The sequence below is a fragment of the Oncorhynchus mykiss genome, chromosome 27, assembly GCF_013265735.2.
Source record: "Oncorhynchus mykiss isolate Arlee chromosome 27, USDA_OmykA_1.1, whole genome shotgun sequence".
Lineage (NCBI taxonomy): Eukaryota > Metazoa > Chordata > Actinopteri > Salmoniformes > Salmonidae > Oncorhynchus > Oncorhynchus mykiss.
Genome location: NC_048591.1, coordinates 14,324,074 through 14,337,594, shown reverse-complemented (window position 1 = coordinate 14,337,594; position 13,521 = coordinate 14,324,074). Strand labels below are relative to the sequence as shown.

The 13,521-nt window shown below is 45.5% G+C and overlaps 1 protein-coding gene across 3 annotated transcripts in view; it reads right to left on the bottom strand.

Annotated features, from left to right (window-relative positions):
• LOC110507624 (A-kinase anchor protein SPHKAP) overlaps positions 1 to 13,521 on the bottom strand; it is an 82,438-nt gene that overhangs the window by 6,898 nt on the left and 62,019 nt on the right. For all 3 annotated transcript variants that reach the window (XM_036964926.1, XM_036964927.1, XM_021587725.2), the window contains exons 4-7: positions 12,628 to 12,687; positions 12,115 to 12,258; positions 11,223 to 11,475; positions 5,863 to 9,355 (exon numbers count right to left, since the gene is read on the bottom strand). In XM_036964926.1, coding sequence (XP_036820821.1) covers positions 5,863 to 9,355; positions 11,223 to 11,475; positions 12,115 to 12,258; positions 12,628 to 12,687 — 3,950 coding nt within the window. The remainder of the gene's footprint in view (positions 1 to 5,862; positions 9,356 to 11,222; positions 11,476 to 12,114; positions 12,259 to 12,627; positions 12,688 to 13,521) is intronic.

Below are 13,521 nucleotides of genomic sequence, written 5' to 3'. Positions count from 1 at the left end.
GAGGAGCTCAACCCCTCTGATGTGATCTTTCCCCTCATTTATTGATTTGGTTCTATTCTTGTTCAGGGGATACAGATTGTACATTTATTGATTTGGTTCTATTCTTGTTCAGGGGATACAGATTGTACATTTATTGATTTGGTTCTATTCTTGTTCAGGGGATACAGATTGTACATTTATTGATTTGGTTCTATTCTTGTTCAGGGGATACAGATGGTACATTTATAGATTTGGTTCTATTCTTGTTCAGGGGATACAGATTGTACATTTATAGATTTGGTTCTATTCTTGTTCAGGGGATACAGATTGTACATTTATAGATTTGGTTCTATTCTTGTTCAGGGGATATTGATTGTACATTTATTGATTCTAGAATGTAGTTTTTTTTTAAAGTGTGCTATGTACTTTGACTATATACATTTTACATTTGTGTTGCGACCATGAAATCCTGTTCACCACATATTACATCCATATTACATCCATATTACATCCATATTACATCCATATTACATCCAACCCCCCACCACCACCAAGTTTTGGCATTTCTAAAATATGTGCCCCTTTTATAGAGGGTGGATAACCCATGTCCTTTAGTGTGTAAAGGATGTTTTGTATTTGTGCCTATCCAAATGAATCATGAATAAAAAATGAAATGAAAGGCTGCAGTGTTGGCTGGTTTTTTAATGAAACAGAGAAACTGATTTAAATCCTGATTAGATGATTGAAAGCTGCCAGATTCCCAGAGTGGGTTAAGGTGTTGTTTGTCAATGTCAATGAGCCTCACGTATTCACCAGGGAAAGACCCAGATGGAGATGAATTGTTCCATAATTGGAGTTTATTAACTGTTAAGTGAAAAACCAGCAAACCCTGCAATCAGTAAGCAGCTTAAATATAAATCTCTTCCAACTATTTTCCTTTTCATTTCATTTATTGCATGTGTCAATTCAATCTACAGGTAACTGCCAAAATAATGGAAACACTTGAGTAACTTAGGGATACAAAGTATATTGAAAGCAGGTGCTTCCACATAGGTTGGGTTCATGAGTTAAGCAATTAAGCAACACTTTTAGGAGATTCTGGAGCAAAACACCAAATTATGGAATTTCTCGTGGAAGAATAGTGTTGCATCCCCCCAATAGAGTTCCAGACACTTGTAGAATATATGCCAAGGTGCACTGAAGCTGTTCTGGCTTGTGATGGCCCAACACCCTATTGGTGTTTCCTTTATTTTGGCAGTTACCTGTATATGATACTATGTTTGTTTTGTCAATTACCTCCAAAGTATTTAAACCCCATTGTTTATTTTCCTTTCTAAACACTTCACTTTATATTTTATCTGCTCTATCTATTTGTGAGACCTTGTGTTGTCATCTACAGCATGTCAACGTGGCCTGCAAATGTTTGTCGCTTAGCTGATGAGCTCACAATGCGCAACTAATTCCTGGAACACCAATAAAGTGACCTGAAGTACTTTGGAAGTTTTCTGTAACCTCCTCCTTGTGGTGCCCACCTCCTCCAGTACAAGGCCTCCCTGCAGTGTGTATATTCACACTTCACTGCCCCCCTAAAGGCCACTCTCACGTTACCAAGAAGGTCTGTGTGAATCTTCTCACCTTACTGAGTCCCTGTTACACAATTTTCCTCTGAGTGAAATGTCAGACCCAAATTACAGGACAATATGATGCCACTGTTGTATGTAGCCTGTGTCTCTTATATACATACTATACTGTATGTGTGATTTCCACTTCCATCCATATGTATTTGGACAGGGAAGTAATTAAAAAAAAATGTGTCTCTATACTTTTTACAATTTGAGATCAAGTAAAATGTCACATTTTACGATGCCCTCTGTACTTATTGGGACAGTGAAGCATTTTTCCTTCTTTTGGCTCTATACTCCATACGTTTGGATTACAGACGCACAAATATCATACCCCCAAGACATTACCTCTTACCTCTCACCATTACATTTTTAGCATTTTTTTTGGGGGGGGGGGTATGATATTTGTGTGTCTATAACTTTCTCACTTATCATCATTCACAATTGATTAAGGATTATCTGTAATCATGGTAGGATCCACATTCATGTAGAAGTGTTTAGAAACATATTCTATCTTTATTTACAATGAAAGTGACTCCAAAATAACACAATAGATTATTTGCCATGAGTTTCTATTGGGAACAAAACAATCTGAAACACAACCCAACAAAAACAAACAGCAAATGACTCACAAGCTTGGTGTAGTCATTGCATGCTATGAATATGGGACCAAATACGTAACTTTTTACGACTTTAATACACATAAGTGGATTTGTCCTAACTTTGTCCAACACTTTTGCTCCTCTAAAATGGGGGGACTATGTATAGAAAGTGCTTTTAAACCGTTCACCCGATATGGATGAAAACATCATCAAATCAGAGCTGACAGGCTGCACTTTAACCTCGTAGTCATTGTTTTATTTCAAATAAATAGATAGGCTAGCCCAGGGGTGTCAAATTATTATTATCTTTTACGTGCAACTGCGAACCAAACTGGCCATTGTTTTATTTGAAAAAAATGATCATGTCCACTGATGTACATAGGATGATGTAAATAGAATTTGAACATTAAAACAAAAGAAGAGATAAGTCATATTTACCCAGCCTTTGCTTCCTTGCTTGCAGATGTGCATAATATGATGCAACCTTAATCAATAGTATTGAATAACTCCAAATAACAAAAAGCTATAAGTTGTTGTAACGTTTAAACTTAAAACATGTTTTTTTGATTTTTGCACAGCATGGATCATCGGTGTGGTTGAATGCATCATTGCTGTGTGGTGCACTCAAAATGTATTGTAGCAGTGTAGCCACTCTAGACTACTGCTCTAACGTTGTTGTAATATATGTTTATCCTTTGCATGGTGGTTTGTTGCAGGTTTAGTTATTTGGCGGTTAATTGTCAAGCTTTTAAAACCGAAGCCAGACAGCAACATATTAGTAGCCTAGCTAGGACTGTTGCACGTGGTCTGTTCACTTTCCCTCCGCTGCACGCTGTAAACGGGACACACGGAAGCAATTGAAGTTGAATTCACCAATGCGAGCACATCAGGTAGTAATTTCATGAAGTAGAGGGCCCGCGGGCCTTGTGTTTGACACGTGTGCGTTAGTTAGCCTGTTAGCCACATTATTACTGGCTTGTGATCATTGCCCTTGCTAGTTTGATTATATTGACATTGAAACTTAAACAGTGCATCCCAAATTGGTGGAGAAAGCAAACAATGTACCAGGCCAGCTGTGATTTACAACCTGATTTTTTTGGACTACCAAGAAATGTATTGATGTATTGATGAATTATATTCATCTGTTTCATATCTGCAAATTAGTTTAAACTCTGTCAGTTCCACTTTAAAATAGTAAAAGTTTAGTATTTGGTTCCATATCCGTTGCAAGCAATGACTAAATCAAGCTTGTAACTTGACTCATTGGACGCATTTACAGTTTGGTTTGTCTGTGTTTTGGGTTACAGCGCGTTTTGGGTTACAAAAGACAAAGGAACCTCTAATGCTAAGGAACCTCTAACAATTCAAGTACTGTATCTAAGAAGGTGAATAAGCAGGACCATCCGGTTATTCTCTTCAAATCATCATTGCCTACAATGCTTTCATCACCACTCTGGGATCACCGACACGGCTGATTAGCCGTCCTCAGGAGACCACTCTTCAAGAACTAGTGCAAGTAACTAAGGCAACTCAGAAGGACCTCTTGTGGACAATCAGAGACATACACCTGAGAACGAAGGAGAAGGCCCTCCAAAGGAGAAGGCCCAATCAACCCTCCTCAAAAGCGGAACTCTTTCCACAAAAGCCTGGGCCCAACAGAGATTGGGGCGGCAGATTGGGGCGGCAGGGTAGCCTAGTGGTTAGAGCGTTGGACTAGTAACCGGAAGGTTGCGAGTTCAAACCCCCGAGCTGACAAGGTACAAATCTGTCGTTCTGCCCCTGAACAGGCAGTTAACCCACTGTTCCCAGGCCGTCATTGAAAATAAGAATTTGTTCTTAACTGACTTGCCTGGTTAAATAAAGGTAAAATAAAAAAAATAAATAAAAAAGATACCCGACGAAGACCTTCAACGCGTAAATATACATACATTACTTCTTACCCAAAAGAGCGGCAGTTCAGGACAAGGTATTATGGTTATTGTGAGTGTAGTTCCCAAATGTATCCAAGTGTTGCTTCTCTTTCTCTCTCGCTTTCTCTCTCTCTTTAACTCTCCATCTTGTGTAACAAGTGTCATATTGTGTTAATCCGCTAGGGACTTGTTTTCATCGTATTAAGTTTATAATCAATAACCTATACCGTGTGTGTGTGTGTGTGTGTGTGTGTGTGTGTGTGTGTATCCTATATTATCATATAGTTTGTGCGGTATGGAATAATTAGTAAGATTTGGGTTTGTGAAGATTCACGAAGTCTGTGACATTCAGAATAAGACTGATATGAGGAAATGATTAATTAGTGACTGTTATGATATCTTTATATTCTTGAGTTAATTCAAGAGATGTTAACTCGTTAAACAACTTTTGGTGCCCCAAATTGGTGCCTCGAAATTCCTAATTAGTTCATTGTTGCATAATTAATTTATTAATTTATGAATAATTAATTTAATTTAATTTAATTATTCAATGAATAACAGTCATCACATTAATGCTAGTCACGTCACGACACGGATAATTCCAGGGTAACAGAATGATGCTGAGATTTTTCACTTTAAATGTATGCCAAACGAAAAACAATAATTGAAAAGTTAAACAAACAATAAAACTCTATGCACAACGACAACTTTTAACAATTTCCACAGACATTTTTACAAAAAACATTTACTTGAATAACAGTGCAGATGCAAAGTTTGGTAACAGAATGATGGCACAAACCATTTATTTTTGTTTGACAAACATTTTAATCTGAGCATCATTCTGTTAGCGTGGAATTGCCCTAATCCAAAACAAACTGCAAATGCATCCAACACGTCACAAGCTTGATGTAGTCATTGCCTGCATGGAATATGGGACCAAACATTTTTGTTTCACTATCCAAATACATATGGGGGAGTATATATATATATATATATATATATATATATATATATATATATATATATATATATATATATATATATATATATATATATGTGTGTGTGTGTGTGTGTGTGTGTGTGTGTGTGTGTGTGTGTGTTTGTATGAATGTTTATGAGAATCTGCGTTTTATCCTGACTAGAGGCATGTCTATGCCACCTTGAAGATTAAGGTTAGCTCGAGATAAAAGCTGTAGCCTCCAACACAGCAACATGACTCATAACCTGGCTATGGGTCTGTATAATCCAAGGGAATTCACAATTCAAGGTGTTTCGGAAAATGAAAAAATAATACCATGCAAGTGAACGTTGTTCCATCATGAGCTTTCTCTCACTTTGTCTGTCTTCTCTCGTCTTTCTTTAACTCTTTGTCCACTCTTTCTCTCTCTGTCTGTCTGTCTGTCTGTCTGTCTGTCTGTCTGTCTGTCTGTCTGTCTGTCTGTCTGTCTGTCTGTCTGTCTGTCTGTCTGTCTGTCTGTCTGTCTGTCTGTCTTCTCTCATCTTTCTTCAACTCTTTGTTCCCTCTCTCTTTCTGTCTGTCTGTCTGCGCTCATATTTCTTTAACTCTTTGCTCTCTCTCTCTCTCTCTCTCATCAAAAGCAGTTTGAGAGTCTGCAGCCTTTGATAGCCTTGTGATGCTCTCAACCCCAGTGATGATGCCCCTTTGCTGTGAAGAGCTGTGAGAGCCTGTTTGTGTGTTTGAGGGTGGGATTTACTCACAGGGGAAATGTGAACTGAGAGAGGACTTACCTGCTGCGCCTCACCGAGGCCCTCTCAGCGCGCCACTGGGCTGTCCCCTCAGGGGGCGTTGGGTCCCAGGGGTGACGTCCGGCTCTTTCCACCGGGTCCCCAGACTCAGGATCATCCCTTTGATCTGTCTCGATATGGATCACCGGTACAGGGACCTCCCTGGGTCCCCTTATGGGGGGCCCGGCTGCTGTACATGTGCTGTCTCCGCCCCCTCCTGGTTGCTCCTGACTGGCTCTGCTCCGAGTGCAGCCAGGGCGGGAATGTTTGAAGCCTCTCCTCCTCTCCCCCACGGGCATGTGTTGTTGTCGCCCCACCATGCCACCTCCTCCGGCCCAATCCCCTTCCTGCAGGACAGACTTCCCGGTTTCCACGATGTCTGCGGCCAGGCGGTTGGCATATTGCAGCACTTGGGTCTGGGACTCTGCATCCACAAGGTCAATGCTGTCCTCAGGGTCCGCAATGATCTTGTTCTTCCGCATCAGGGACTCAATGGAGCTGGACCAGGTCTCGTGGATCAGCATGTCAGTGATCTGGTCCGTCTGTCCCCTCTGGTACAGACAGGAGTCAGACTTGCACAGGCCCGTGGCAGACACCTGCACTGAGTTGGTGGGGTAGATATTAAGCGTGTCCCCATGCACATTGCGGACAAAGCCGTCAAAGGAGTTGGCCTTGATGGGTGAGTTGACGGTTAGCCTGGAGTCTGAGAAACGTCTGTCCGGCACGGATGACTGACGGATACAGAAGAGGGTTCTGGGAGATGGAGGCAATAGGCTGTTGCTCCACTCTTTAGTTCTGCCCATACTGTAGTCTTTGCTCTCCTTGTCCATGTCTTTGAGCATGAACCTGTAGAACTCCTCTGTGATGCTCTCCGTACTGGACTGCTTCGACAGACAGGAGGTGGTCCTCACATTGAGGTGGCCGTTCTTCTTGGTGGCCGCCTGCTGCACGGCTGCTGCCAGGATGCTGCTGGCGTTCTGCCCGGCGTAGTAGTCCAGGAGCAGGTCAAAACCTCGGCCCTCCATCTCCATCTGGTTCACCATGAAGCGGGAGAACTCGTCAGTGATGCTCTCGCAGCTGGACTGCTTGGAGATGGAGCCTCCCCTGCTCAGGTTCTGGCCCAGCCGGCTGCCGGGGCCTAGGGTGTTTGGGGTACCCGGAGGGCCTGCGTCCTCCTCTGGGATGCTTTCATAGCTGGCGGCCTTGCCCCGGCTCCACCGCTCACACTGCAGCCGGCTGCGGGTCTGCTGGCCGGGTTTGGAGGTGTCAACCACATTGAGCTCGGGGCAGTTCATGATGCGGGCGGTGACCTCGGAGGCAAAGAGCGCGAAGGGATCAAGAGTCTGGGGCATGTCATCCAGGTTGACCGTTTCATCCACCACGCGGTTGACCAGGCACTCCATCAACTCGGGCTGTTCCTCAGTCTTCCTCTTGATCTCACTGAGGCGTGGTGGCCGGTGCTTTTTGGATGCCACACCGCCATTCTGGCCCTCCTTTCTGCGGAGGGCCGTGCAACAGGAGGGCAGCAGGTAGCTCCCCTCGGGGTAGTAGCCCGCTGCACCCTTCAGGGCACAGAACCACGGCTGCTTCCCGCTGGAGTTCTCCAGGCAGATGGCGGCCAGCTCAGTGGCCATGGAGACCACGGTGGTGGCCAGATCATCAGCGAAGTAGTTGACGGGGGTAGTTCTGGAATCTGAGTCCATCTTTAGGCAGACCAAGGCCCCTGTGGAGGAGGAGTTAAAAGAGGACTGAGGGGTCAGAGAAGACTGTCTGCTGTCTGTACTGGCTATCCATCTTTTCTCTGTTCCCAGTGATGAAGAGACCTGGTGGGCTAAGCTCTCTGGAAAAGTTTCTCTGATGTTTCCTCTGGCCTGCTGGCCCTGGAGGTCATAGCAGTCCTTAATAGAGGACGAGACTTTAGTCGGAGCTTGTCTGCGCTGCTGCTGCTCTCTGATATGTGGCGAGCTGTGAGACTCATAAGGTTCACTCTCCCTCTCCTCCAGTCCATATTTCACCTCCTTCATCCCGGAGTAGACGGGTGTCTTATCTGCCCATTGGGTTTCACAATTATCGGGCTGGCTGGAGCCAACGAAGCACTGTAATTGGCTTAATGTTTCCTTGGTGGTGGCGGCCGCCTCGTAGTCCCTGAAGCCGACATCACCCTCTTGTCTGTCAAACGACCCTATATCACATTTGGAAATGTCACCGATCCGCTTTGAAGTGAGACAAAGGATGTCGAAGAGCACATTGCTCACGCTCTCCTGCAGAAAGCCCTGGATATCAGTGACGTCTTTTCCCGGGCCTTCCAGTTCTTTTTCCTTTCTCGCTTTCTCGAATGCGTGTTTGAAGAGGACGTCGGCCACTTCGCTGATGAAATTGTCCACCTCCGTCTCATCCATCTTGTCCAGACATGACTTATTGGGAGACGTGATGCCATCCACAATCCTGTTGTGGGTGGACTCCAGTAGATGGGCCACACTCTTGTAGTCCTGGGGCTGAGCCAGCACCCCTGCTGCCTCCTTGTGAAGAACTTCAGCAATGCTGGTGCGGAAGGCCTCGATGCTGGTCCCCTCGGCCACACTGCAGTGGAGGGTGATAGCTGTGGAGGTCTGCGCTGCAGATAGGAGCCCCACGGAGGCGGCCGAGTAGACCTCGGTGGTGGAGTCGTCTTCTGACTCGCAGACCACTTCCCCGACCTCTTCAGCTAGCTCCACCACAGCCACCGCCCCCGCCACCTGGGCCATCCCGCACATGGCTGAGGAGAAGGAGTAGTCAGTGCCCTCAGGGCCCCTCTGTCCCTCTCTCTCCATGTCCCCCTCTGTTGGCTCCATTGCCAGCTGCTCTGCTACCTGTGGGCTGGAGATGGTGCCGATGACACTGGCAGCGCATGCCAGGGCCCGCTGCAGGGGTTTGGTGGGGTGGCGTCCAGTGGTAGTGGTAGTAGGGAGGAGGTCATGGGTCTCTGGTCCGAGTTCCGTCGGTACCTGCCTGGCAGTACCACCATCACCACCAACACCATGCTCCAGAGCCGCGTGAGAGGCTTGAGTACCCAGCCACTCTGGCAGGCCCTCGCAGCTATCCGGGCTCTGCACTATGACGATCTTGGGGAGCTCGAAAGAGCAGGCGCGTGCCCGACAGGGCTCCTCTGCTCCTGTCCAGGCGAGGCCGGTGGGGGGGTGGCTGCCGGGGGACATGCTCACAGCGGCCTCAGGAGCGAAGGATGGTTCGTCCTGAGACAGGCTGATGAAGGCATCCTGCAGTACCGACTCGGCCAGGTTGGTGGCATAGTGGCCAGCCGACTCTTTGGTGTGATGACTGCTAGCTCTCGCCGGTGCCCTTCCTCCTCGTTTCTTGGTGGCTGGGGGGGCGCCGATGGTCACCTCGGACTCCTCTCTGTCCTGCCACTGATGCTGGCCCAGGTGTCCCCTCTGACACGCTGGTCTGTCGCTGTGTGCTACATCTGACAAGTCCTCTGCCACATCACTGCACTCTGGCTCTGAGTGGAGAAAGAGAGAGAGGCATGTCCAGACCTGTTAGAATGTACTTCCATCAAATTCCCAATGTGCCAGAGCAAGAGCGATGACAACCCAGCTCTGGTTTAACCAAGCTAGCAATAACACCTTTCACTTTCACTGAGCAGCATTTACCCACTCAAACATGACTATAGCTACCAACCAAACCCTAGCTGGTCCCAGTTATGTTTGTGCTGTCTTACCAATGACCATAAGAGTTGGCTACACAGGCTATAATACAACACAAACAGATCTGGGAACAGGCTAACTTACCCCCATGCAAAGTAAAAAAGAGCAACCTCCTATCCGAGGCTTGATCTGATAATGAATATTACTGGTACATTGACTCAAAGGAGACCCTTCACACAGTGTTGGTTCTACATTCATACAGGCAGGGATGGGAACAATACAGATACGAAATGCAATAAAGATCAATGTATCAAAATAAACAACAAAATACTGCTTTGTAATTTTAATTAAAATACTAAAATACAGTACATTTGCAAGTAGCCAGCCCGAAGAACAACAAAATTCTCGGTATCGGTTAGAAAAACATTTTAACTTGCAATGACTCTGATATCTTGTTGTTTAACTACCTTAGTAGAGCAAGTCACCCTAGATAAGCGTGTCTGCTAATGACCAAAATATAAATGTATATGTGAATGAACAAACCAAAATGAACTGCAAAGCATGCTGTTCATTGTTTCGGGGCGGAGCTCATTAGAATAACACTCAGCATGCTTTGCAATTGTTCCTTTTTACATATACATTTATATTTAGTTCATTTAGCAGATGCTTTTATCACACTATAGTGCTCTCAGACTTCTGATACCAATACAGAGTGAATCGGGGGCCACAAAATGTGAACCGTTATAAATTACAGTATTTTGAAAATACAAAATACATTGTAGTGTAATTCAGCCCAGTGTAATTCAAATGACAAAATACTCATAAGTAATTTAAATAAGTCTTCCAAATACATGTAACAGAAATCCTGCCCATCTCTGCTTACAGGAGATTCATATTATAGATAAGGGGAGACTTGTCACTGTGCAGAAAAGCACCGCCAAACTCAGGGCCATATACTGTATATTAATCTCAATCATGACAGGCATTGATCTATTCTACTGTATGTGCCCTCAGCAGCACGGCACACCATGCGAGGCACAAATGCTCTAAGGAGCTACACAGCCAGCCAGCCACAGAGAAGTGTTTTTACAGATGAAGACTGACAGGCACGAGAGAACAAGAGAACAACAGCTGAATGCCTGTCGTTCTCTTTTGAAACGAGACGAGGGACATCTTCAGTGGTAAGAATAGTATTCAAGGAGCATGTAGACTATTTGTGATTAGGAAAGTATTCAGACCCCTTGACTTTTTCCACATTTTGTTACGATACTTTGTCATTATGGGGTATTGTGTGTAGATTGGTGAGAATTATAATTTAAAAAAATCAATTTTAGAATAAGGCTGTAACGATAAAAAAATGTTGAAAAAGTCAAGGGGATCTGAACATTTCCGAACGCACCTATGCATTGACCTGTTTTGAGAGTAGGCTACTGAATAATGTATAACCTTACAAAAATGTCAGATTTTTCCTCCCAAAATGAGTGCTTCACATTAGTATATTTGTAAATAATAAATGGTGTATCCTATTTAGCAGACACACTTGTCAAAAGTGAACTAGAACAGTAACTGAGATTGAAATTTTCGTATTTGCTATCCTCATGCTCTTCAAACTTAGCCACATAGGACTACATTACCCTACTTTCATATTCACCACATACTTCAGTAAAATACAATGAACTCAAATATAGTACAAGGGTATTCAAAAGGATGAGAGAAAATCACCATTTCGTAAGCCGTCATCCTCGCTGTCATCCCCCAGGTGTTCTGAGGCAGTGAGGAAGTCCTCCTCTATGGATGAAAAAGAGCGGTTGGTGTCATCATCCAGCCTCTGCCCTGCCATCATCATCCCCTGGGACCCCTGCCTCTCCTGACCCCACTGTAGCCCGATTAGGAACTTGTTGATCTCATAGATGATGCTGGTGGGCCGCCGGCCCCCAGCACACTGGACCAGGCACACATCTGTACCCCTCTTGCCCTGGAGACAATACACACACACACACACAGGTACAAATACGCACACACAAATTTTTTAAATGTTTACATTTTATATTTTTATTATAACGCCAATTTCGTTATATCCAATTGGTAGTTACAATCCTTTCCCATCGCTGCAACTTCCGTACGGACTCGGAAGAGGCATAGGTTGAGAGCCGTGCGTCCTCCGAAACACAACCCAGCCAAGCCGCACTGCTTCTTGACACAACGCCCGCTTAACCCGGAAGCCAGCTGCACCAATGTGTCGGAGGAAACAGCGTACACCTGGCGACCGTGTCAGCATGCATTGCGCCTGGCCCGCCACAGGAGTCGCTAGTGCGCGATGGGACAGGAACATCCCTGCCGGCCAAACCCTCCCCTAACCCGGATGACGATGGGCCAATTGTGCGCCGCCCCCATGGGTCTCCCGGTAAAGAGTTCAATAATTGATGCGTTCTACCTTGTCTGCTCGTGTAATACTCAGAGCAGATCAGACAGTGGATGGATTTGGGATGGAGGGATCTCAACAAACCATTAATATAAAATGACATGAAGTGTGTGTGTGTGTGTGTGTGTGTGTGTGTGTGTGTGTGTGTGTGTGTGTGTGTGTGTGTGTGTGTGCGTGCGTGCGTGCGCTCACCTGTGTGTGGGTGGGGTACTGGTGACGGTGAGAGGGGTCCGGAGTCTCCAAACCGCCGAGCAGCAGGATTTCGTTCACCTTGGGCTGTCGCACACTCAGAGAGTCGACCAGCTTGGGAAGGTCTGGAGAGATTGAGGCCAGTTTCTAGAGGAGAGAGGGACGTCGCCCACAGTCACAATGACAGGCACACAGGCAGTCATCATCAGAACAAACCTGCTAATTACCTAAACAAATCAACCCCTCTCCCCCAGGCTAATTATCCTGAATCCATGGCAACAGAGCCAGTGTTTATGATAGTTAAGAAAGACTCTGGGGGAACGGGAGGAGGGGAAAGGAGAGGCGAGGATAGAGGATGAGAGAAGGAGCAGAGGGGTTAATGGGTAGGGGGAGGAAAGGGGAGGAGGGAGTAAAGGAGATGAGATGAGGAGGGAGGAGAGGGAAGAGAGGATATGAGAGGAAAGCATGGGTAGGGGGTAACAGAGAGATGACAAGAGAAGAGGGGACCCAGCACACCTTGACGCAGCTGTTGTCGTGACGATCCACCTTCTGCTGGTCCAGATTCACAAAGCAGATCTGCAATAAGAGGGAAAAAGCTTCAGAACAGAACAGTGGTACAAAAAAGACCTGAGAGGTTAGCATCAAATAGTCCAGAATACTGACTGTGATGTAGCCAACCTTACTCCCCATTCCAATGACCTGACTTTACCCAGATAAAAGCATGATTACTCGTCTGACAGAGGAAGCATTCATGCTGTGTTAGCCCTCACTGGCCATTACAAGCCTCTAGCAGGACGTGATTTTGGAGGTATGGCAACGCGCGAATAAGCAGGACACAACAGGGCTAATTGGCACCCAGTCAGTCAGTACCCAGGGAGCGAGCGACAGTCCCTACATACAGACTAATATAATTTTACTGAATTGGTCCCAAATTAAACCCTATTCCCTATATAGTGCATTACTTTTGACCAGACCCCTATTAGCCCTGGTCAAAAGAAGTGCACTACAAAGGGAATAAGGTGCAATTTGGAATTCAGAATAATTTCACTGATTGCTTTGCCATTGTTCATTCTGGGGTGGGTTTTCCAAAGCCTTCATAGTTGCATAGGTATGTTATTTCACTTGCTGACCCGGACTATAGAACAGCAAAGTGCTACGTTTGTTCACGCATAGAAGATTGGCCGCCCCGTCAATCTCTTCGATGTTCATAAGTGTGACCCTGTCGTGCCAGTGCGGCTGGGTTGTGTAGAGAAAGTATGTAAAAGTACAGCTACAAATGCTTTGGGGAAGTTTTAATCAATAATTGAGTTAATTAGAAAAGGGGAGTGAGGCATAGCCCTTGGTTGGTCACTTACCAATAAACACAGATAGTGCCCCCCCCCCCCCCCCCCCCCCCCTGCCAGCTGTAAC